Genomic DNA, 25,056 nt, shown 5'->3' on the forward strand with positions numbered 1-25,056 from the left:
CTCCTGCTCTGCTTCCTCTGTCTCCCATTCTTTTGTCTCTGCTCCAATAATCCTTCCTCTCTCTCTCATCTCTCAGTCCGCTCCCTATCTCTCTATTCATCTTTCGTTGTCACTTGGGTTTCTCATGAAAGGCAGAGCGTTTTAAAGGAGAGGTGTCTTTACTAATAAACCCCTATTTCAGAGAATTACTATTTATTAAAGGAGGCAGGTAGCCTAGCGTATTTACTTGATACCTACGGGGTCCGAAAATTCCAAATCAAATAGCTAAATGATCCTTCGTATATAAAACAATTCCATATGTTAGCTTAGTAGAAACCCAGCCTGGGCCCTTAGGGGTTTTAAAAACGCTTCAGATATTTGTCATTTCCACTTTGAAATTTAAAACTTAATTATAATCCACATAATAATTCACATTTCCTGTTGCTGCAGGATTATTTTCCTGCTGTAGCAAACTGGAGCAAAAAATATCCTGTGTGTGTGTGTGTGTGTGTGTGTGTGTGTGTGTGTGTGTGTGTGTGTGTGTGTGTGTGTGTGTGTGTGTGTGTGTGTGTGTGTGTGTGTGTGTGTGCGTGCGGGAGGGTTAAAGGAGCCTGGTGAGTCAGTGGCCCTGTCATCTCCAGGGCAGCAGGTCAACAGGCTGCATATGGTGGCCATCACAGGGAGCAGGACCTCCAGGCTACCCTGACACCATACTGCCCCTCACACTGACCTTGATCTGAATAACAACAGCCCTGCAGAACAGTATTTTCTCACACACAAGCCCCGCAGTCTCACTCTCTTTCTTTCTCTATCTCTCTGGGTAGGAGCACGTCAATGTGCATCTCCATCCAGCCCCCCCTCTCTCTCTGTCTAGGAGCATGTCAATGTGCATCTCCATCCAGCCCCCCTCTATCTTCTCTTTTCTATCTCTATTTTTCATTCGTCCGATTCTCTCTCCGCTCTCTGTCTCCTATTCTATCTCTCTCGCAGGTTGTTTTTTTGGGATGAATCTTGTCCTGAGGCAGAGCTGAACGATTTCCACTAGATGGGCCAGCTACAAAGTCAAAATTAGCTATATATATTTGCTTTTTGGTCATCATTTAAAGTTAAGGTCAGGCATAAGGTTAGCAGTGTGGTTAAGGTTAGGGTTAGGTTTAAAATCGTTGTTTTTAAGACTTTGTGGCTGTGGCATCTTGTGGCTACCTGCAGAGCTGCCTGCATTACACGAGTCATCTCAATAAATGCCAATCTGCGTCTCTCTCTGCCTCTGCTCTTTCACAAAGCACTCCTCACATCTCAGTCAGCAAAAGAGACTTCTAAAGGAAGTGGCTGTATGAGAGTGTCTGTCCATAATTACATGGGACAGAAAAGAAAGAGGACAGATGCCCTTCAAATCCCCTATGAAGTGGAGAAGCTAGGCAGGTCGTGTGTGTGTGTGTGTGTGTGTGTGTGTGTGTGTGTGTGTGTGTGTGTGTGTGTGTGTGTGTGTGTGTGTGTGTGTGTGTGTGTGTGTGTGTGTGTGTGTGTGTGTGTGTGTGTGTGTGTGTGTGTGTGTGTGTGTGTGTGTGTGTGTGTACGTAATTGTTGAATCAAAATCAAATTGTATTTGTCACATGCTTTGTAAATAACTAATCTGGATGCTTATAAGAAATCCCACATCTGCAACATTCGCACTGGACAACATTCACACTGAGCAACATTCGCACTGAGCAACATCTGCACTGAGCTAGAGCTGCTGATTTCAAGGAGCGGGACACTAATCTGGACGCTTATAAGAAATCCCACTACACCCTACGACAAACCATCAAACAGAAATACATGACCAAGATAGAATCCTACTACACCAACTCTGACACTCGTCCGATGTGGCAGGGCTTGCAAACTATCATGGTTTACAAAGGGAAACCCAGCCACGAGCTGCCCACTGATGCAAGCCTACCAGATGAGCTAAATGCCTTCTATGCTCGCTCCGAGGCAAGCAACACTGAACTATGCATGAGTGCACCGGTTGATTCCAGCCGACTGTGTGATCACGCTCTCCGTAGCCAATGTGAATTAAAACCCTTCAACAGGTTAACATTTACAAGCCCGCAGGGCCAGACGGATTACCAGGCCGCAAACTCAGAGCATGCGTTGACCAGCTGGCAAGTGTATTCACTGACATTTTCAACCTCTCCCTGACTCAGTCTGTAATACCTACATGTTTCAAGCAGTCCACCATAGTCTCTGTGCCCAAAAACACTAAGGTAACCTGTCTAAATGACTCTCGCCCTGTAGCAATCATATCTGTAGCCATGAAGTGCTTTGAAAGGCTGGTCATGGCTTACATCAACACCATAATCCCAGACACCCTGGACCCACTCCAATTTGCAAAAAAAGTTAAGATAAGCGTAAAAAAAACTATTTTGACCCTGTATTGAGATTAACTTTGCTGCAGTGTTGCTGATGTCCTTTGGTCAGGTGTGAAGTGTGTGTGTGAGGGATCACAGCGTGCTGAAGTGTGTGTGAGGGATCACAGCGTGCTGAAGTGTGTGTGAAGGATCACAGCGTGCTGAAGTGTGTGTGAGGGATCACAGCGTGCTGAAGTGTGTGTGAGGGATCACAGCGTGCTGAAATGTGTGTGAGGGATCATAGCGTGCTGAAGTGTGTGTGAGGGATCACAGCGTGCTGAAGTGTGTGTGAGGGATCACAGCGTGCTGAAGTGTGTGTGAGGGATCATAGCGTGCTGAAGTGTGTGTGATGGATCACAGCATGCTGAAGTGTGTGTGAGGGATCACAGTTTGCTGAAGTGTTTGTGTGAGTGATCACATCATGCTGAAGTGTGTGTGAGGGATCACAGTTTGCTGAAGTGTTTGTGTGAGTGATCACAGCATGCTGAAGTGTGTGTGAAGGATCACACCATGTTGAAGTGTGTGCTCCTCCCCCATCACTCCTTCCTGCTATGAACACTCAACACAGTAAGAGAGTTACCATTGCGTTGGTGTGCATTGGTGTTTATGCCTCACTACCTACCAGGAAATGTAGCAGGTTAGTGTTTTTCATCATGAATCTGGTTCTGGAGGCAGCTTTGCAGAGTGCTCACTAGCTGGCACACCCACAAAGTCATAAAATCTGATTTTTAACCTAACATTAACCACACTGCTAACCCTAATGCCTAACCTTAAATTAAGACCAAAAAGCACATTTTTGTTTTCATTATATTTTACATTATAGCCAGGTCTGCCTCCAGGACATGACAATAAATGTCAACTTGCAGAAATGTATGTATGTGGAAAGGAAACATGTTAGTCACTAACCATCAATGGACAGGAAACAGTCCCAGACACAACATACAGCTACCACACTGTCCAGTCTGTCAGGTAGAATCACTGAGACAGTGGTAGATAATGAAGAAGTCTTTATCTATGCCAATTACGACACATCACATGACTTCAGAAACAAGATGAGTCACTCCAGAGCTGCTGCAGTTTGTCTGGGGCTGCTGTGTGTTCTCCTACTTGCTCGGATCACAGGCCTGTGTCTCTATTATAATGGTGTTCTTGGCAGTTATGAGAAAAACTGTAAAACCAACTCCACAGCAGAGAGAGACCAGTTACAGAGCAGTAACAACGCCATGACTAAAGAGAGGGACCATCACCCAGACAAAACTCTCCATGCTAAAGCAACAGTCTCAACTGGGATAGAGGTATTTCAGCTGCAGTTTGTACCACATCTCTAAAGGGACTAAATTGTGGACGGAGAGTCGACAGGACTGTCTAAGAAGAGGAGCAGACCTGGTGATCATAAACAGCAGAGAGGAACAAGTATTTATCCATGAATTAATCGACAAGGGATTCTGGATTGGTCTGACTGACAGAGATGAAGAAGGGATCTGGAAATTTGTGAATGGCACTCCCCTGACCACAGTGTACTGGATGAGAGGGGAGCCTCATAGTTATCAGGGCAAGGACGAGGACTGTGTAGAGCAATGGACCTCTTTTTCTAACCCAGAGGATAGCTGGTGTGAAACACAATGCAGCGAATTGCGCTTGGAGGTCTGTGAGAAAGTGGCCTATCCATAACTCATACTCCAAACCTACCCGAAGTTAAATGCAAGTCAACTTATATACCAGGACATCATAATCAAATACATCAATGCTAGAGTTTAATTATACAAATTAATGATAACCATTGATTGTGCTTAAAAATGCTTTGTCATATGTCACATTCATTTACAGTATGTTTATGTTCTACTTCTCATTTTGTTTTGATTTCTTATGAATTACATTGAAAGTTTAATGTACAGTACTCACTTTTACATCCCCAAGAGATAAAACACAGTATCTCAAACATAAACTGTGTCCATAATTACCCTGAAGGGACAGATGCCCTTCAGAGTGTGTGTGTGTGTGTGTGTGTGTGTGTGTGTGTGTGTGTGTGTGTGTGTGTGTGTGTGTGTGTGTGTGTGTGTGTGTGTGTGTGTGTGTGTGTGTGTGTGTGTGTGTGTGTGTGTGTGTGTGTGTGTGTGTGTGTGTGTGTGTGTGTGTGTGTGTGTGTGTGTACTCTGTAGTGTAGTGCCCTCATAATCTGTAGGGTTAGGAGGAGATGATTGGTGGGCCGAGTTCCAGAGAGAAGGACTTTAGCTGAACAACAGTGGCACAGTCTCGTCCTCTGGGAGGGCTAAGCTTTACAATAAAAATAAATATTCTGTAACTGGAACGCTTCAGCATAAGGGTCTCTGCTCTGCTACCACAATACTTTAGAATAAGCTTTTTATTACTACAAGACATAGCAATGTGAGCCCATGCTCTGTGCCATAGATAAAGGGCCTATGTTCTGCTACCACAAGGCTTTGGAATAAGCTTAAAGAACCCTGGTCTGTAACTACAGATGGTCATCCAGACATGTATTGAGTTAGACCATATAGACTCCGCTGATCACATTTCTTAGGGATGAAACGTCTGATCTATTGGGGATTCATTCCATCAAACCCTGTTACATTATACAGGGTTGTCAAGCAATGAATGAATCATTCACATGACTGAATCATCCAGCTCTCTGATTAAAGATGATGGATTCTTATTTATCCCACTATAGTTTCACATTAACATTAGATATCAATAAAAAGTTATCCAATGTTTTTATCACTCTTGCAGAAAGTTAGCTCATGGTTTAGATTTCCAAATATATATATTTTTAATACTTTTTAATAGATTTTCCCAGCTTGAAGCCTCTGAATATATTCTTTAATCAGATGAATTATGTATCACATCAAATAGGCCTGTACATTACGCTAATAATACTTCTAAATGTAAAACTGTAATTTCACAATATAGATCAAGTAGATTTTCCTTTTATTTGAACCCCGGCCTAGAGTATAAAACAGCTGAATTAGGTATACATGCATTTAAAATGCCCATTGTAAAGTAGGCTATGGTGTGTGGACTACATGCACAAGCTAGTCCAAAGAGCTTCCAAATTCTGGAGCGTTACATGCATACCCAGGGAGGAGACGCTGCTATAATTTTTATCAAATTTGTCAAAACTAGTAAATATCGTGCACAGAATTTAAAAGCTATGCAAAGCTCTGATGAGAACCGATTAATTCATGGATAAAAACCTGTTCCTTCTTGAAAACAAAAAATATATATATATACAGTCAGAAGTTTACATACACTTAGGTTGGAGTCATTAAAACTTGTTTATCAACCACTCCACAAATGTATTGTTAACAAGCTATAGTTTTGGCAAGTCGGATAGGACATCTACTTTGTGCATGACACAAGTAATTTTTCCAACAATTGTTTACAGACAGATTATTTCACTTATAATTCACTGTATCACAATTCCAGTGGATCAGAAGTTTAAATACACTAAGTTGACTGTGTCTTTAAACAGCTTGGAAAATTCCAGAAAATGATGTCATGGCTTTAGAAGCTTCTGATAGGATATTTGACATAATTTGAGTCAATTGGAGGTGTACCTGTGGATATATTTCAATGCCTACCTTCAAACTTAGTGCCTCTTTGCTTTACATCATGGGAAAATCAAAAGAAATCAGCCAAGACCTCAGAAAAAAAATGTGTAGACCTCCACAAGTCTGGTTCATCCTTGGGAGCAATTTTCAAACACCTGAAGGTACTACGTTCATCTGTACAAACAATAGGCAAGTATAAACACCATGGGACCACACAGCCGTCATACCGCTCAGGAAAGAGACACGTTTTGTATCCTAGAGATGAACGTACCTTGGCGTGAAAAGTGCAAATCAATCCCAGATCAACAGCAAAGGACCTTATGAAGACGCTGGAGGAAATGGGTACAAAAGTATATCTATATCCACAGTAAAATGAGTCCTATATCGACATAACCTGAAAGGCTGCTCAACAAGGAAGAAGCCACTGCTCCAAAACCGTAATAAAAAATACAGACTACGGTTTGCAAATGCACATGGGGACAAAGATCGTACTTTTTGGAGAAATATCCTCTGGTCTGATGAAACAAAAATAGAACTGTTTGGCCATAATGACCATCGTTATGTTAAGAAGAAAAAGGGGGACGCTTGCATGCCGAAGACACCACCCCAACCGTGAAGCACGGGGGTGGCAGCATCATGTTGTGGGGGTGCTGTGCTGCAGGAGGGACTGGTGCACTTCACAAAATAGATGGCATCATGAGGTAGGACAATTATGTGGATATATTGAAGCAACATCTCAAGACATCAGTTAGTTAAAGCGCGGTCGCAAATGGGTCTTCAAAACGGACAATGACCCCAAGCATACTTCCAAAGTTGTGGAAAAATGGCTTAAGGACAACCAAGTCAAGGTATTGGAGTGGCCATCACAAATCCCTGGCCTCAATCCCATAGAAAATTTGTGGGCAGAACTGAAAAAGCATGTGCAAGCAAGGAGGCCAACAACCTTTTAAAAAAATATATATTTCACCTTTATTTAACCAGGTAGGCTAGTTGAGAACAGGTTCTCATTTGCAACTGCGACCTGGCCAAGATAAAGCAAAGCAGTGTGACACAGACAACGCCACAGAGTTACACATGGAGCAAACAATAAACAAGCCAATAACACAATAAACAAGTCAATGACACAGTAGAAAAAAGAAAGTCTATATACAGTGTGTGCAAAAGGCATGAGGAGGTAGGCAATAAATAGGCCATAGGAGCGAATAATTACAATTTAGCAGTTTAACACTGGAGTGATAAATTAGCAGACGATGATGTGCAAGTAGAGATACTGGTGTGCAAAAGAGCAGAAAAGTAAATAAAATAAATACAATACGGGGATGAGGTAGGTAGATTGAGTGGGCTGTTTACAGATGGACTATGTATAGCTGCAGCAAGCGGTTAGCTGCTCAGATAGTTGATGTTTAAAGTTGGTGAGGGAAATAAATGTCTCGAACTTCAGCGATTTTTGCAATTTATTCCAGTCACTGGCAGCAGAGAACTGGAAGGAAAGGCGGCCAAATGAGGTGTTGGCTTTGAGTCCTGGTCTGACTCAGTTACACCAGCTCTGTCAGGAGGAATGGGCCAAAATTCACCCAATTTAACGTGGGAAGCTTGTGGAAGGCTACCCGACACGTTTGACCCAAGTTAAACCATTTAAAGGCAATGCTACCAAATACTAATTGAGTGTATGTAATCTGCGGACCCACTGGGAATGTGATGAAAGAAATAAAAGCTAAAATAAATAATTATCTTGTCACGATCATCGTAAGGAGCGGACCAAAATGCAGCGTGGTATGTGTTCATGATGATTTTTTAATTAAAGAAAGCACTGAACACTGAATACAAACTATACAAAACAAATGTGAAGCTATAATGAGACCTGTGCTGACACAAGCAACTAGACATAGACAATCACCCACAAACAAACAGTGAACCCCAGGCTACCTAAGTATGATTCTCAATCAGAGACAACTAATGACACCTGCCTCTGATTGAGAAACATACTAGGCCGAAACATAGAAATCCCCAAATCATAGAAAAACAAACATAGACTGCCCACCCCAACTCACGCCCTGACCATACTAAATAACGACAAAACAAAGGAAATAAAGGTCAGAATGTGACATCTCTCTACTATTATTCTGACATTTCACATTCTTAAAAAAAAGTGGTGATCCTAACTGAACTAAGACAGGGAATTTTTACTTGGACTAAAGGTCAGGAATTGTGAAAAACTGAGTTTAAATGTATTTGGCTAAGGTGCATGTAAACTTCCAACTTCAACTGTATACACTACCATTTAAAAGTTTGGGGTAACTTGGAAATGTCCTTGTTTTTGAAAGAAAAGCACATGTTTTGTCCATTAAATTAGCAAATTGATACATTGTAGACATTGTTAATGTTGTAAATGTATTTTGTAGCTGGAAACTGACGATTTTTAAAAATTGAATATCTAGTATATAGGTGTACAGAGGCCCATTATCAGCAAACATCACTCCTGTGTTCTAATGGCACGTAGTGTTAGCTAATCCAAGTGTTCTAATGGCACGTAGTGTTAGCTAATCCAAGTTTTTTCATTTTAAAAGGCTAATTCATAATTAAAAAACATTAACAATGTCTACACTGTATTTCTGATGAATTTGATGTTATTTTAATGGACAAATAAATTGCTTTTCCTTCAGAAACAAGGACATTTCTAAGTGACCCCAAACATTAAAAAACATTAACAATGTTTACACTGTATTTCTGATGAATTCGATGTTATTTTAATGGACAAATAAATCGCTTTTCCTTCAGAAACAAGGACATTTCTAAGTGACCCCAAACTTTTAAACGGTAGTGTGTATATATATATTTTTAAAGGGTTTTCAAGAAGGAAGAGGTATTTATGAATTAATCGTTTTTCTCATCGGAGCTTTGCTTAACTTTCAAGCTCAATGCACGATATTTACTAGTTTTGACAAATTTGATGAAAAATTATAGTAATGTCTCCTCCATGGGTATGCATGTGTGTCAACGCACCGGAAATTGGAAGCTCATTGGACTAGCTTGTGCATGTAGTCCACACATCATGTGCTTTTCTTTAAAAAACAAGGACATTTATAAGTGACCCCAAACTTTTCAAGAAGGGAAGAGTGTGGTAACTCCTGACTCCACACAGACATGGCGTGTACACGTGCTGCTCCATAGCCAGTACTGTTCTTCATTCAGACAAGCATGCGTCCAAACTTTGTTCATTTGCACAATGTCTCTCCTTCACATTCACTTGTAAATGTCCAAACTCACCAAAATTTACAGAATGAAAATGCAAAATTATCATCAAGGCAAAGGGTGGCTACATTGAAGAATCTCAAAATATATTTTGATTTGTGTAACACTTTTTTGGATCCTACATGATTCCATGTGTGTTATTTCATAGTTTTGATGTCTTCTCTGTTATTCTATAATGTATAAAATAGTAAAAATAAATAACCCTTGAATGAGTAGGTGTGCCGAAAATTTTGACTGGTACTGTATGTAGATATGTTTGTTAGAAATAATACTATATTTCTCTTGACAGAGTGATGCTGAATTTTAAAAGTGGCTCAACTTACAATAACATTTATGAAGCTGACCTTAGCTAGCAAGCCTCTTCCATTGTTTAACATGGCTGGTTTGCTTCCCAGCTAGCACCTAATGTTCTGAGAACCATATGTTTCTTAGACCTTGGTGAGAGCATGGTTGTCCTGTAGTTATTTTGCATACAACGTTCCCACAACGTTCTGGGAATGGTGCAGGATAGTTGGTTGGCTTTGGAACATTCTCAGCAAATTGAAGTTGACAAAATACAATAATTTTATTGTTATTTCATTACTTTAAAGGAACATTTCTTAAAAGTTCAAACATGGTTACATTTAATTATGGTTATTGGTTATTATGGTCATTTTGGTTATGTTCTAGGAATGTTCTCCAACTGGTTTGACATTAGGAATGTTCTCAAATAGTTCAAAGAACACTAAGAAAAAACATTCTTCTGTGGGAATTTAAGTACTTCAGTATAACGTTTTCTGCAGGTTTCCTCATAAAATTTTTCAGAATATTAAGAAAACTCGCCATAAAAAAACAAGAAAAGATTAATAACGTTCAGATAACATTCTAAGAATGTTATTTAAAAACATATACATTCCGTTCTCAGTGTCAACAAAACTCTCTCTATCCTCTATCTTGTTAAGTGTGTTCAGGGGTGTTGGTCGCACCCACTAATTGATCTTATTGAGTGCTTGTTTCCTTTGAAATGGAGTCTTTTTGAATTATTTTTGAGTTATAAAATACATGACATACTAACTCCATCCGGGTGGTGCAGTGGACTAATTCCATGGATAGAGAGAAGAATATCATACTGTAGGTTTGAATCTCACTCACGCTGTGCCACAATAAAAAATATAATGTGTTTGCATTATTAATGCAAATTAATTTCCATGTGTCCTATCTGTGCTTTGACTTCAAAAACGTTAACCCAAACTAGGAGTGTTATTGAAACATTTAGTGAAAGTTTTCAGGAAGTTATTAAAAAACCTCCAAATAACCATTATATTTCGTTCAAAACATTCACAACATTTAGAGAATGTTCTCAGAACGTTTTTTAATTACATTCAAATAACATATATTTTCTGTTCTCAGAATGTTAATTAAACCTCCTGCAAATGTTCACCTCTGTTCTCAGAACATTTTTAAAAAACTTTCCGTTTTACCAGTCACTAAACTTATGGCTTTGTTACCAGATACAAATTGATACCAAAAACGTACATTCCCACAACTTGCAAGGAATTAAATGTGCTAGCTGGGTAGGTATCTAAATATAACTGTGTTTAACAACTTGGCCCTTTCAAGCATTGTTTTTGATTGAAAGGGGAAACAGCGTGTGTAGATATCATCAGTTAGATACAGTCTATTAGGCTAGCTAGCTAACCGGCCATAGACTAATTAGCTAATGAGACAGCAATAAGCTGTTTGAGCTAGCTAGAGCAGAGTATTAATAGTGTATTGCGGGTTCTATGTATTTACCTCTCTCCTTTCCTTGTACAGACCTGAATGTGTTCATACATCCAATTAAATAAATCTCCTTCTTTTCTCTCTTCATGTTGCTTAGACCTTCCCTTTCCGGCCATGAGGGAGCGCCCTCCCGGCTGTAAGACTGTGTTTGTTGGTGGTCTGCCAGAGAACGCTAACGAGGCCCTCATCGTGGAGGTGTTCGGCCAGTTGGGGGAGATCATCGCAATCCGAAAGAGCAAGAAGAACTTCTGCCATATCCGATTTGTCGAAGAGTTCACTGTGGACAGAGCCCTCTTCCTGTCTGGTACATTTCCTACATTTTCTATTAAACTTCAAGCTGTATTGTAGAATAAATGTCTTCCCTCTTCAGTCACAGACCTTAACTATGTTGGTCAATGAGGAGACAACAAGAGCTGTTGTGGAATAAATGGCCCCAGTCTCCAGTCAGACACCTTAACTATGTCGGTCAATGAGGAGACAACAAGAGGTGTTGTGGAATAAATGTCCTCCCTCTTCAGTCAGAGACCTTAACTATGTTGATCAATGATGAGACCGCTAGAGGTGTTGTGGAATAAATGTCCTCTCTCTTCATTCAGAGACCTTAACTATGTTGGTCAATGAGAAGACAACTATGAGTGTTGGAATAAATGTCCCAGATCCCCTTACTAGTATGTAATTCCATCTATTCGACTCCATCGATTAGACTCCAGTTATTAGACTCCCTCTATTAGACTCCCTCTTTTAGACTCCATCTATCAAACTCGATCTATTAGACTCCAGCGATTAGACTCCAACTGTTACACTCCATCTATTAGACTCCCTCTAATAGACTCCCTCTATTAGACTCCATCTATTAGACTTCAGCTATTAGACTCCATTTATTAGACTTCAGCTATTAGACTCCATTTATTAGACTCCAGCTGTTACACTCCCTCTATTAGACTACCTCTATTAGACTCCATCTATTAGACTTCAGCAATTAGACTCCATCTATTAGACTCCATTTATTAGACTCCAGCTGTTACACTCCATCTATTAGACTCCCTCTATTAGACTCCCTCTATTAGACTCCAGTTATTAGACTCACTCTATTAGACTCCAGTTATTAGATTCCAGCTATTAGACTCCAGCTATTAGATTCCAGCTATTAGATTCCAGCTATTAGATTCCAGCTATTAGATTCCAGCTATTAGATTCCAGCTATTAGATTCCAGCTATTAGACTCCCTCTATTAGACCATCTATTAGACTCCATCTCTTACTCCCTCTATTAGACTCCCTCTATTAGACTCCATCTATTAGACTCCAGTTATTAGACTCCCTCTATTAGACTCCATCTCTTACTCCCTCTATTAGATTAGCTATTAGATTCCAGCTATTAGATTCCAGCTATTAGATTCCAGCTATTAGATTCCAGCTCATAGACTCCTTATATTACACTCCTGCTATTACACTCCTGCTATTAGACTCCCTCTATTAGACCATCTATTAGACCATCTCTTACTCCCTCTATTAGACTCCATCTATTAGACTCCCTCTATTCTACCATATATTAGACTCCAGCTATTAGAGTCCCTCTATTAGACTATATCTAAGAGAGATGACAGAAAGAGAGAGCGAGAGAGAGTGGGAAGCAGAGAGAGAGAGAGAGAGAACGAGAGTGAGAGAGAGATGTGTTTGCTTGGGTGTCACAAGAGGACCAATTAGTCTCCATGTCTTCTCTATGAATTAGTTTAGAGAACAGAAAGGTGTTTAATCCAACCCCACAAAGCTACTTTAGCTGGGATGCAGCTGTGACAGGAACCAACAGATTAAAAAGAGGAGAGCCTCAGAGGGATGGGGAGCGATGGATGGACAGATAGTTTCAACCCAAATGGAGGATGCCAGGAATCAGGAGAGAGATGCAGGTGTCTGATAGAAAGTGGTTTGTGGGTATTTACGGCGTTTTATCGCCCTGCACCTGCACGTTTAGCAGAGTGAAAAATCTTTCTCTCTCTCTCCCCTCAACCCCCTTTCCTCTCCCTCCAGGCTACCGTATGCGTCTGGGCTCCAGTACAGACAAGAAGGACACAGGGCGGCTCCATGTGGACTTTGCCCAGGCCAGAGACGACTTGTATGAGTGGGAGTGTCGTCAGCGCCTGTATGCTAGAGAGGAGAGACACCGCAGGAGGATGGAGGAGGACCGTTTCAGACCCCCCTCCCCTCCACCCATCGTCCATTACTCAGACCACGAGTGTAGCCAGCTGGGCGACAAGATCAAAGGTGGGGCTCAATTTCCCAGGGCATACACACATTCAGTTCACACAGATTCCCGGAGTACACACAGATACACGCAGTACTCAGACAGAAACAATACAGAGACAGACTCTCAAACAAAGAAACACAATACCCAAATACTAACTAACCCTACTTCTTGGTCTATCACAGTGGTCCTCCTCTGATTTAGTTTGGTTGACAAATCTCCTTAACACACTGCAGAGCTTGATGTTCTCTATCCGTCTGAGTATGAATCTGTCTCTGGGTTTAAAGAAGCTGTAGACTCAAAAAACCCATCTGCTCTGAGTGTTTGACTGGTGGTTTTGTGTGTGTGTGTGTTCGTGCGCGTGCACATGCATTTGTGTTTAAGCACAGGCTTCACTACTATAATCTGCTGAAGTACATAAATATCCCCACAACTTGTACTTAAATATTTGTGAATGTGAGGATTCCAGTAGAAAAGGGAGGCAAAATGAGGTAATCTTGCTGCTATCTTAGCCCAAACACCTTGACATTTTCTCTATTACAACTTCCGGCGCCGACAGAAATGGCCGCCTCGCTTCGCGTTCCTAGGATGAATTTGATTTGATTTATTAACTATTATGAAGAGCAGTGACCTTTAATTGGCTTAGTAATGAATGTGGCTGCTCCACATTCAGTTTATCTGAGAAGCTGATATATGTGTCACGCCTGCTCCCATTCCCCTCTCTGGCGCTCGACGGTGCCAGGTGGCCCATCATTGCACACACCTGTCACCATCATAACACGCATCTGCGTAATATGGACTCACCTGGACTCGTTGGCTTCCGGTCCATGTGCCGCTGTCGGAGGAACCGGCGGTGCCTCAGCTGTCTCGTTGGACTCCCATCCCACGTCATGCCTCAGCCGGGACGCTAGGTGGCGCCCCTAGAGGTGGGGGGGTGGGGGGGGTACTGTCACGCCTGCTCCCACTTCCCCTCTGTGGCGCTAGAGGGCTCCAGGCGGCCCATCATTACGCACACCTGTCACCATCATTAAGCGCATCTGCGCAATATTGGACTCACCTGCAATTACTTTTTTGATTGCCCCTCTATATCTGTCTGCTCCTCAGTTTGTTCACGGGGTCAACATTATTGTCGTTATGTTTCCACTGTCCAGATGCTGTCCTTGTTTGTTTTACATTGGTTATTTGTTAAATGTTCACTCCCTGTACTTGCTTCTTGTCTTCCAGCGTCTGTCCTTACAATATGAGATGCCAGCCAGGCAGCAGCCTGGTATTTTAGTATGCACACATATCCTCAACACATTCATGGGTTGCACGTTTCATCACAATATTGTTTGGAATGTTTGTTTAAGGACTGATGCCAAGCTGAGCATTCTACATTCTACTAATGCAGTCTTAATAGGTGTTGATTAAGATTTTATCTGAAGTGCATTACATACTGTTGCCTAGAAACAATGACATTTCAAAACGAGGCAAATATTTATGGTGCCAGATTGACTTTAAATTCAGTATAATATTTGCTAGCTAACTAAGATTATGGGGATCAAAAAGCACCATAAATGTTGCTAGCTAATGTTAGCATTTCTAGCTATTTCTGACTGACTTTGCTAGCTCATGGCAACATTGGCAACTCTCTCAAGTAAAACATCATAATGATGGCAAAGTTGTATTTCTAGGACACTAAAGTGTAATTTTAACTAAACAGTCATTATCCCCTAATCAGCATTAACCATCAGTCGGACATCAATATGCTGCGGGATCTGTAGAACGTTGATAACAATAGCAACGACGCAACCACGTGACGGAGGTGCAACCAATGAATAATGTATGTGGGTCTTATAAATCTCTGGAACCTCGTCAAAGTATGTTCCTTCGATAAGCCACTTAGCTCCCTAGCATTATAGATGCATTATATATTTTGATAAACTGCTTAGCTCCCTAGAATTATAAATGCATTATATATTTTGTAATGTTCCGGGTGTCGTGGGTGTGGAGTCAAACGCAGGAGACAGAGAGTGCAATGCTGTGCTCTTTAATTGCACCAAAAGGGTGCTCACAATAATAACGGCCCCAAACACGGGGAATGAAAAATGTACAACTGAAAAATGCACGAACAGGAACTAACACGTTCCTCTACTACAGAGCCGAAGGTTACAATGATTAATCCCGCACAACAAACAGCTGGCTGGCTGTCTAAAGAAGCCCAACTAATCATCACAAACAGGTGCTACCAATAAACATACAAGGAGGGGGAGGAAAGACAATCAGTGGCAGCTAATAGGCCGGTGACGACGACCGCCGAGCGCCACCCGACCGGGAAGGGAAGCCACCCTCGGTCGGACTCGTGACATATTTTGATAAACCGATTAGCTCCCTAGCTGTATAGATGAATAATATATTTTGATAAGCCACTTAGCTCCCTAGCATTATAGATGCATTATATATTTTGATAAACCTGCTTAGCTCCCTAGCATTATAAATGCATTATATATTTTGATAAACCGATTAGCTCCCTAGCTGTAGAGATGAATAATATATTTTGATAAGCCACTTAGCTAGCTAAGTGCATTATATATTTTGATAAGCCGCTTAGCACCCTAGCTGTATAGATGCATTATATATTTTGATAAACCGATTAGCTCCCTATGTCAAGTGTCAGTGTGCAACGGTGAGGGCGGAGTCAGGTGCAGGACACATAACTGAGTAAAATCACGTACTTTACTCGAAAAGAAACAACCATAAATCCCACGCAGGGAAAACACACCATAACACAGCAGTCTAACACTCAACAAGGAACAAACACGCACAAAACATATTGGGAACCAGAAGGTTAATTAGGGAAAATAATATTAACGTAATGGGAACCAGGTGTGTTCAATCAAGACAAAACAAAATAGAAAAAGAAACGCTGCCCGAACAAGGAGAGGCACCAACTTCGGCGGAAGTCATGACAGTACCCCCCTCCTGACGCACAGCTCCAGCAGCGCACCGACACCGGCCTCGGGAATGGCCCGGAGGACGAGGCGCAGGGCGATCTGGGTGGAGACGGGGAAATTCCAGCAGTAAGGAAGGGTCCAGGATGTCCTCCACCCACACCCAGCATCTCTCCTCCGGACCGTATCCCTCCCACTCCACAAGGTACTGAAGGCCCCTTGCCCGACGCCTTGAGTCCATGATGGCTCGCACAGTATACGTCGGGGCCCCCTCGATGTCCAAAGGGGGCGGAGGAACCTCCCGCACCTCAGACTGCTGGAGCGGACCAGCCACCACCGGCCTGAGGGGAGACACATGGAACGAGAGGTTAATACGATAATCAGGGGGAAGCTGTAACCCATAACATACCTCGTTCAGTCTCCTCAGGACTTTAAATGGCCTCACAAACAACGGACCCAGCTTCCGGCAGGGCAGGCGAAGGAGCAGGTTTCCGGTCGAGAGCCAGACCTGGTGTCCCAGTGCATACACCGGGGCCTCACTGCGGTGGCGGTCGACGCTCGCCTTCTGTCGACTGATGGCCCGTTGCAGGCGCACATGGGCAGCGTCCCAGGTCTCCTCCGAGTGCCGAAACCATTCATCCACTGCAGGTGCCTCGATCTGGCTCTGATGCCACGGTGCCAGGACCGGCTGATATCCTAGTACACACTGAAACAGAGACAGTTAGTGGAGGAGTGGCGGAGGGAGTTCTGGGCCATCTCTGCCCAGGGGATGAAAGCCACCCACTTCCCTGGCCGGTCCTGGCAATAAGACCACAGTAACCTACCCACATTCTGGTTAACTCTCTCCACCTGCCCATTACTTTAGGGGTGAAACCCTGAGGTCAGGCTGACCGAGACCCCCAGATGTTCCATGAACGCCCTCCAGACCCTTGATGTGAACTGGCGATCCCGATCAGACACTATATCCTCAGGCACCCCGTAGTGCCGGAAGACTTGTGTAAACAGGGCCTCCGCAGTCTGTAGGGCCATAGGGAGACCGGGCAAAGGAATGAGACTGCAGGACTTAGAAAACCGATCCACAACAACCCGAATCCTGGTATTTCCCTCTTGGAAGGTGTATAGGTGTATAGGTGCCTTGCACTGGGTGCACACCGAGCAGGAGGAAACTTACACTTCCCACTAAGACAGCACACTGTCCGACCGATGCCAGGAAGACCAGAGGAGGGTGACGTGTGAGCCCAACAGATCAATCGATCACGAACATCAGACGGAACGTACAGACGTCTAACTGGACACTGGGTAGGAATGGGCTCCGCACGTAATGCCCTCTCGATGTCCGCATCAACCTCCCATACCACCGGGCAAGATGCCGGAAGTATGGGAGTGGGATCCGTGGACCGCTCCTCTGTGTCATACATCTGGGACAGTGCGTCTGCCTTAGCGTCCTGGGAACCTGGTCTGTAGGATAGAGTGAACACCAAACGGGTGAAAGCATGGCCCACCTTGCCTGGCGAGGATTCATTCTCCTCGCCGCCCGGATGTACTTCAGATTACGGTGGTCAGTCCAAATGAGAAAAGGGTGTTTAGCCCCCTCAAGCCAATGCCTCCACGTTTTCAGAGCCTTGACAACAGCCAACAGCTCCCGGTCCCCCACATCATAGTTTCGCTCCGCCTGGCTGAGCTTCTTCGAAAAGAACGCACAGGGGTGGAGCTTTGGTGGCGTACCCGAGCTCTGAGACAGCACAGCTCCTATCCCAGCGTCGAACACAGGAGCCGAAGTAAACAGAGCCTGAAGGGGGTGACCAAAAGCCCTGTCCACCCCAGCTGACCACTGCAGTCGCACCGGTCCCCCCTTCAGCAAAAAGGTCATGGGAGACGCTACCTGACCAAAGCCCCGGATAAACCTCCGGTAGTAGTTGGCAAACCCCAAGAACCGCTGTCGGCCAATTACGCACGGCTGAAATGCGGTCATTCTCCATCTCCACCCCTGACTCGGACAAGTGGTACCCTAGGAAGGAGACGGACTGTTGGAAGAACAGACATTTCTCAGTTTTAACGTACAGGTCATGCTCCAATAGTCGACCAAACACCTTGTGCACCAGGGACACATGCTCGGCGCGTGTAGCAGAGTATATTAGAATGTCATCTATATACACCTCTATACCCTGCCCGTGCAGGTACCTGAAAATCTAGTCTACAAAGGATTGGAAGATGGATGGAACATTCATCAACCCGTACGGCATGACGAGGTACTCATAGTGTCCAGAGGTGGTATTAAATGCCGTCTTCCACTCATCTCCCTCCCGGATATGCACCAGATTGTAAGCGCTCCTGAGACCCAATTTTGTGAAGATGCGCGCCCCGTGCAATGACTCGGTCACACTGGCTATGAGAGGCAGCGGATAACTATACTTCACTGTGATCTGATTTAAACATCTATCGTCAATGCACGGGCATAAACCTCCATCCTTCTTCTTCACAAAAAATTTACTCGAGAAGGCAGGTGAAGTGGAAGGCCGAATGTATCCCTGTCCCAGAGATTCGGTGACATATGTTTCCATAGCCGCCGTCTCCTCCTGTGACCGAGGATACACGTGATTCCCGGGAAGTGCTGCATCTACAAGGAGATTTATCGCACAATCCCCCCATTGATGGGGTGGTAGTTGTGTCGCCTTTTACAGAAGGTGAGAGTCAAATCGGCATATTCAGGGGGGATGTGCATGGTGGAGACCTGGTTTGGACTCTCCACCGTAGTTGCACCTATGGAAACACCTATACACCTTCCTGAACACTGACGTGACCACCCCTTGAGGGCCTTCTGTTGCCAGGAAATAGTGGGTTCATGATAGGCCAACCAGGGAAGCCCCAACACCACAGGAAGCGCAGGAGAATCGATCAGGAAGAGACTAATTCTCTCCTCATGACCCTCCTGCGTTATCATACATAGCGGAGCTGTGACCTTCCTAATCAGGCCCGACCCTAAAGGACGACTATCTAAGGATTGTACAGGGAAGGGCACATTAACAGGAACAATAGGGATCCCTAATCTAAGAGCAATCTACTAGCACCTTATGCTGGGAATGCGGGGAAAACTCAGGAAATTCTATAAATATACACATGTGCGTAACAGGAAGCTCCGGGTGAGTTGGGTGCCTACTCACCTGGTATGATCCACCAGTGCCCTGCCTGCTGCCTCGACTTCCTGGGGAACCTCTCCAGTACCAACCAGAAATGTGTCCTCTGGGCCACAGGTAGTGCAGGAAATGCCTCCCCCCCTGCCTCGTCACCCTTAGAGCAGCACCTCCGAGCTCCATAGGTGTAGGATCGGAGGTGCTGGGGGATGGAATGGACGGACCCCGATCCAGACGTCCACTGGTGGCCAACAGGTTATCCAGCCGGATGGATCAATCCACCAGCTGGTTTGACGGTAAGGGTGGTGTCCCTGCAGGCCAGCTCCCGACGAACGTCCTCACGTAGACTACACCTGTAATGGTCGATCAGGGCCCTCTCATTCCATGCCGCACTGGCAGCCAGGGTCCTGAAGTCCAGTGCGAATTCCTGTGCGCTCCTCATCCCCTGTCTGAGATGGAACAAGCGTTCCCCCGCCGCTCTCCCCTCAGGTGGATGATCGAAGACCGCTTGGGTGAAATCCTCATAGCAGACCAATGCACGTCGGTGCGTTGGCCCACTCAAGCGCTTTCCCCGACGGACAGGAATGAGGGCGGACACACTCTCATATCCCGAGGGAGCCGGGTGGACGGTCGCCAGGTAGAGCTGCAACTGGAGCAGGAACTCCTGGCACCCGGCAGCCGTTCCATCATATGCGCTCGGGAGCGAGAGCCGAATCCCACTGGATCCAGGTGATGGAGGAGTGGACCATGGTGTGGGTTGTGGTGTTGCTTGAGGTGCCAAGTGGAGGAGCACGCGATCCATTGCTGTGCCAAGATGTTGGAGCATTGTCGCGTGCTGCTGGACGTGTTCCTCCACTGGTACCGGACGACTGGGTGCACCTGCTGATTCCATATTAGGTGCGTGTTTCTGCCAAGTGTCAGTGTGCAGCGGTGAGGACGGAGTCAGGCGCAGGACACAGAACTGAGTAAAATCACGTACTTTACTCGAAAAGAAACAACCATAAATTCCACGCAGGGGGTAAACACACCATAACACAGCAGTCTAACACTCAAAAAGGAACAAACACGCACAAAACATATTGTGAAACAGAAGGTTAAATAGGGAAAAAAATATTAACGTAATGGGAACCAGGTGTGTACAATCAAGACAAAACAAAATAGAAAAATAAACGTAGATCGGTGGCAGCTAGAAAGCCGGTGACGACGACTGGCGGAAGTCGTGACACCCTAGCTGTAGAGATGAATAATATATTTTGATAAGCCACTTAGCTAGCTGTATAGATGCATTATATATTTTGATAAGCCCCTTAACTCCTTAGCCGTATAGATGGATTATAGGACATTGTAAGTGATAATGATGTCTATCAGATGCCACAGCCTCACAGCTTAACGCAAATTTTGTCCGAATATGATATTCTATTGGGCCCTTGTCATTGTCAATAATTGACAAGTGTAGATATTGTGTGTGTATTGATAATGGACCTGTAGTTGGTAGGGAGGACTAGTGACTGTGGAGAGCCTGGAAACCTACATCTTTCTATAGATACAGATGAACACCTCAGGGACCTCTGGTTATGACACATTATGACAGCTTGGTTTAATATCGAAAGCAGTGATGAATTATTCATGCAAATCATCTGACAGAACAGTCTGTGTGTGTTTGTCTGTGTATGTGTTTGTCTGTGTATGTGTGTGGGGAGGGGGAATCAGAAACACCTCAACTCTCTCTCCATCTGTTTCTCTCCCAGTGTCGTTATCTTCCTCTTCTTTTCAGTCTCTCACACATTCCCAACCCATCCCTCCCTTCCCCTCCTCTCCTTTACCCTACCTCCCCCTCCCTTCCCCTCCCTCCCTCCCTTCCCCTCCCTTCCTTCTTTCCCCTCTCTTTCCCTCCCTCCCTTTCTCTCCCTCCCTTCCTTCCTACCCCTCCCTCCCTGAAACATGATCGTCACATTGCTTCCATTCGTTCACTGGTCTCTAGTTAATGGAACCTTCATAAAAAGAAGAGTCCCTCCATTGTAAATGTCTTTTCTCCAGTGCTGCTCCGAATGTTAAAGTGACACACCTTTGATCATTCATAATGCGTCCATGAACGTATGGCATTGGGTGTAACAGGCTTCGGACATTAATAATAGCTAGCCTAGTTCTGTTAGATAATAAAAGACACAGCTGAACAGGTTTTGGAGACGCAGGTCATCTGTTTTATAAAATTAATAAGAAAGCCTGTTACCCTTGAAATATGCAAGGCTATCCGGCATGAAAAATACATTGATAGCAAGCCAGCTAGATTAGCTAGCTAGCTAATATTGAACAATATTTTAGCCGGTAAGCCAAAAAGCAATTCCCATATGTGTCACTCTCCGGCCTCTAGGTCACCAGGCTGCTCGTAATGGCGCACACCTGTCACCAGCATTACGCACATAATGACACTCACCTGGACTCCATCACCTCCTTGATTACCTGCCCTTTATATGTCACTCCCTTTAGTTTCCAGTCGTCATTGTTCCTGTTTCATGTCGGTGCACTGTTCGTGTTTCTTGTTTTGTTCATTTATTTATTAAACGTATTTACTCCCTGAACTTGCTTCCGCACATTGTTACAATATGTCTGTTTTCTTCTTCTCAAACATAAAACACTTTGTGGTGTATTTGTCCTAAACTCTAGATCAGAGTTCCCCATTGTGGATTTACCCCCCCCCCCCCAAGTTTTCTGAGCAAAATAATAATAATTGTTGGACATTAAATACTTGATATTAAAAATGCCAGGAAATCAGCTCCAAGTGATTTTAATTTAAGAAATCTGTTCCAAAGTATTCCCACGCATAATATAAAGACACGTGTGATCGTATTCAATTGTAAGCAAGGTTTGAAATGATTATGTTTTAGTCAAACATTATATCTGTTTGGGCATTTTGCGGTTATTTTCCAGTCTACAAATGATTTGTAATTTGTAACCATCCGCTCATGAAGAAATCGGACCGTGGCTGAATCTAGTTGATGATCCCTGCTCTAGAAAGTCACAAATTGAGTAAAATATTATGTCACAGAAGCGCTATCTTACTTTGTTTTTAAGGAAACAACATATCTGGCTGTTCTCTTGTGCTCATACTATCTTAAATTAGACTACTGTTTAATCCTGTTTAATGCTGTTACAGAAACCTTAGCTGGTCAAATCTGAAGAGTGGGGCTTTCCCCCATATAGAAGTAAGGAAACATCCTTTCAGTAAATCTGTGTTGATAATTGTGGATGTGTTTGTTTCTCACAGTATCAGTAAAGGATACTTGTCCTTCGCCACAGTCCAGCACCCCGCCGATCCTCTGTAACTTTAAATAATGTTGCGAAGGTATGTATTTAAGATTACACACCAGAATCCATCTATTGTGGATGCTCTGACTACTTCCTTTCTTAGGACAGACTCTCTGGCCACTCCAATCATCCAGTTGTCATTGTCTCCAACATCCACCTCCCGGCAGTGACGTACTCTTATTATCTTATAAATATTTCCTTATCTAACACAACCAGGCTAGCTTTTATTAACTTAGCTACCGTGGGCTCCAAAATTACTGGCACCCCTGACTGGCAATGCACAAACAATACTTAAAAAAACATTAACAATATAATTATAGAGATAAACTAAAAATACCAACATGTGAGAAATACTGTACTTTATTAACATTTCAATGGAACCCACCAAAATCATGTATTGATTTAATTAAAAATAATTGTCCTCCAAATCAAGGTTTCACAATTTAATTTTACTAGGCAAGTCAGTTAAGAACAAATTCTTATTTTCAGTGATGGCCTAGGAACAGTGGGTTAACTGCCCTGTTCAGTGGCAGAACAACAGATTTATACCTTGTCGGCTCTGATCTGGCAACTTTTCGGTTACTAGGCCAACACTCTAACCACTAGGCTACCTGCCGCCCCAATTAATGGCACCCTTAAAGATTATTGTAAATAATATGTACCAAAATTAAACAAGGAGTTAAATTCCACTTATTTAAGTTTATCTTAGTCTTAAGGAACTATATTGAGCCATTACATCACTTCCTGTTTCACTAGGGTATAAAAATGAGGTAACACACATTTTTTTATTTTTTTATTTTTTCACCTTTATTTAACCAGGTAGGCTAGTTGAGAACAAGTTCTCATTTGCAACTGCGACCTGGCCAAGATAAAGCATAGCAGTGTGAGCAGACAACAAAGAGTTACACATGGAGTAAACAATTAACAAGTCAATAACACAGTAGAAACCAAAGGGGGAGTCTATATACAATGTGTGCAAAAGGCATGAGGAGGTAGGCAAATAATTACAATTTTGCAGATTAACACTGGAGTGATGAATGATCAGATGTACAGGTAGAGATATTGGTGTGCAAAAGAGCAGAAAAGTAAATAAATAAAAACAGTATGGGGATGAGGTAGGTGGAAAAGGGTGGGCTATTTACCAATAGACTATGTACAGCTGCAGCGATCGGTTAGCTGCTCAGATAGCTGATGTTTGAAGTTGGTGAGGGAGATAAAAGTCTCCAACTTCAGCGATTTTTGCAATTCGTTCCAGTCACAGGCAGCAGAGTACTGGAACGAAAGGCGGCCAAATGAGGTGTTGGCTTTAGGGATGATCAGTGAGATACACCTGCTGGAGCGCGTGCTACGGATGGGTGTTGCCATCGTGACCAGTGAGCTGAGATAAGGCGGAGCTTTACCTAGCATGGACTTGTAGATGACCTGGAGCCAGTGGGTCTGGCGACGAATATGTAGCGAGGGCCAGCCGACTAGAGCATACAAGTCGCAGTGGTGGGTGGTATAAGGTGCTTTAGTGACAAAACGGATGGCACTGTGATAGACTGCATCCAGTTTGCTGAGTAGAGTGTTGGAAGCCATTTTGTAGATGACATCGCCGAAGTCGAGGATCGGTAGGATAGTCAGTTTTACTAGGGTAAGCTTGGCGGCGTGAGTGAAGGAGGCTTTGTTGCGGAATAGAAAGCCGACTCTTGATTTGATTTTCGATTGGAGATGTTTGAAATGAGTCTGGAAGGAGAGTTTGCAGTCTAGCCAGACACCTAGGTACTTATAGACGTCCACATATTCTAGGTCGGAACCATCCAGGGTGGTGATGCTAGTCGGGCATGCGGGTGCAGGCAGCGACCGGTTGAAAAGCATGCATTTGGTTTTACTAGCGTTTAAGAGCAGTTGGAGGCCGCGGAAGGAGTGTTGTATGGCATTGAAGCTTGTTTGGAGGTTAGATAGCACAGTGTCCAAAGACGGGCCGAAAGTATATAGAATGGTGTCGTCTGCGTAGAGGTGGATCAGGGAATCGCCCGCAGCAAGAGCAACATCATTGATATACACAGAGAAAAGAGTCGGCCCGAGAATTGAACCCTGTGGCACCCCCATAGAGACTGCCAGAGGACCAGACAGCATGCCCTCCGATTTGACGCACTGAACTCTGTCTGCAAAGTAATTGGTGAACCAGGCAAGGCAGTCATCCGAAAAACCGAGGCTCCTGAGTCTGCCGATAAGAATATGGTGATTGACAGAGTCGAAAGCCTTGGCAAGGTCGATGAAGACGGCTGCACAGTACTGTCTTTTATCGATGGCGGTTATGATATCGTTGAGTACCTTGAGTGTGGCTGAGGTGCACCCATGACCGGCTCGGAAACCAGATTGCACAGCGGAGAAGGTGCGGTGGGATTCGAGATGGTCAGTGACCTGTTTGTTGACTTGGCTTTCGAAGACCTTAGATAGGCAGGGCAGGATGGATATAGGTCTGTAACAGTTTGGGTCCAGGGTGTCTCCCCCTTTG

At 43.8% G+C, this 25,056-nt stretch overlaps 1 protein-coding gene across 1 annotated transcript in view; it reads left to right on the plus strand.

Annotated features, from left to right (window-relative positions):
* Positions 1-11,042: 11,042 nt before the first annotated feature.
* LOC109910176 (ecto-NOX disulfide-thiol exchanger 2-like) overlaps positions 11,043-25,056 on the plus strand; it is a 92,004-nt gene continuing 77,990 nt past the window's right edge. Inside the window, exons 1-2 of the mRNA XM_020509312.2 lie at positions 11,043-11,252; positions 12,976-13,209. Of these exons, the coding sequence (XP_020364901.2) occupies positions 11,063-11,252; positions 12,976-13,209 (424 nt within the window). The 5' untranslated portion in view covers positions 11,043-11,062. The remainder of the gene's footprint in view (positions 11,253-12,975; positions 13,210-25,056) is intronic.

Source organism: Oncorhynchus kisutch, linkage group LG19, assembly GCF_002021735.2.
Source record: "Oncorhynchus kisutch isolate 150728-3 linkage group LG19, Okis_V2, whole genome shotgun sequence".
NCBI lineage: Eukaryota > Metazoa > Chordata > Actinopteri > Salmoniformes > Salmonidae > Oncorhynchus > Oncorhynchus kisutch.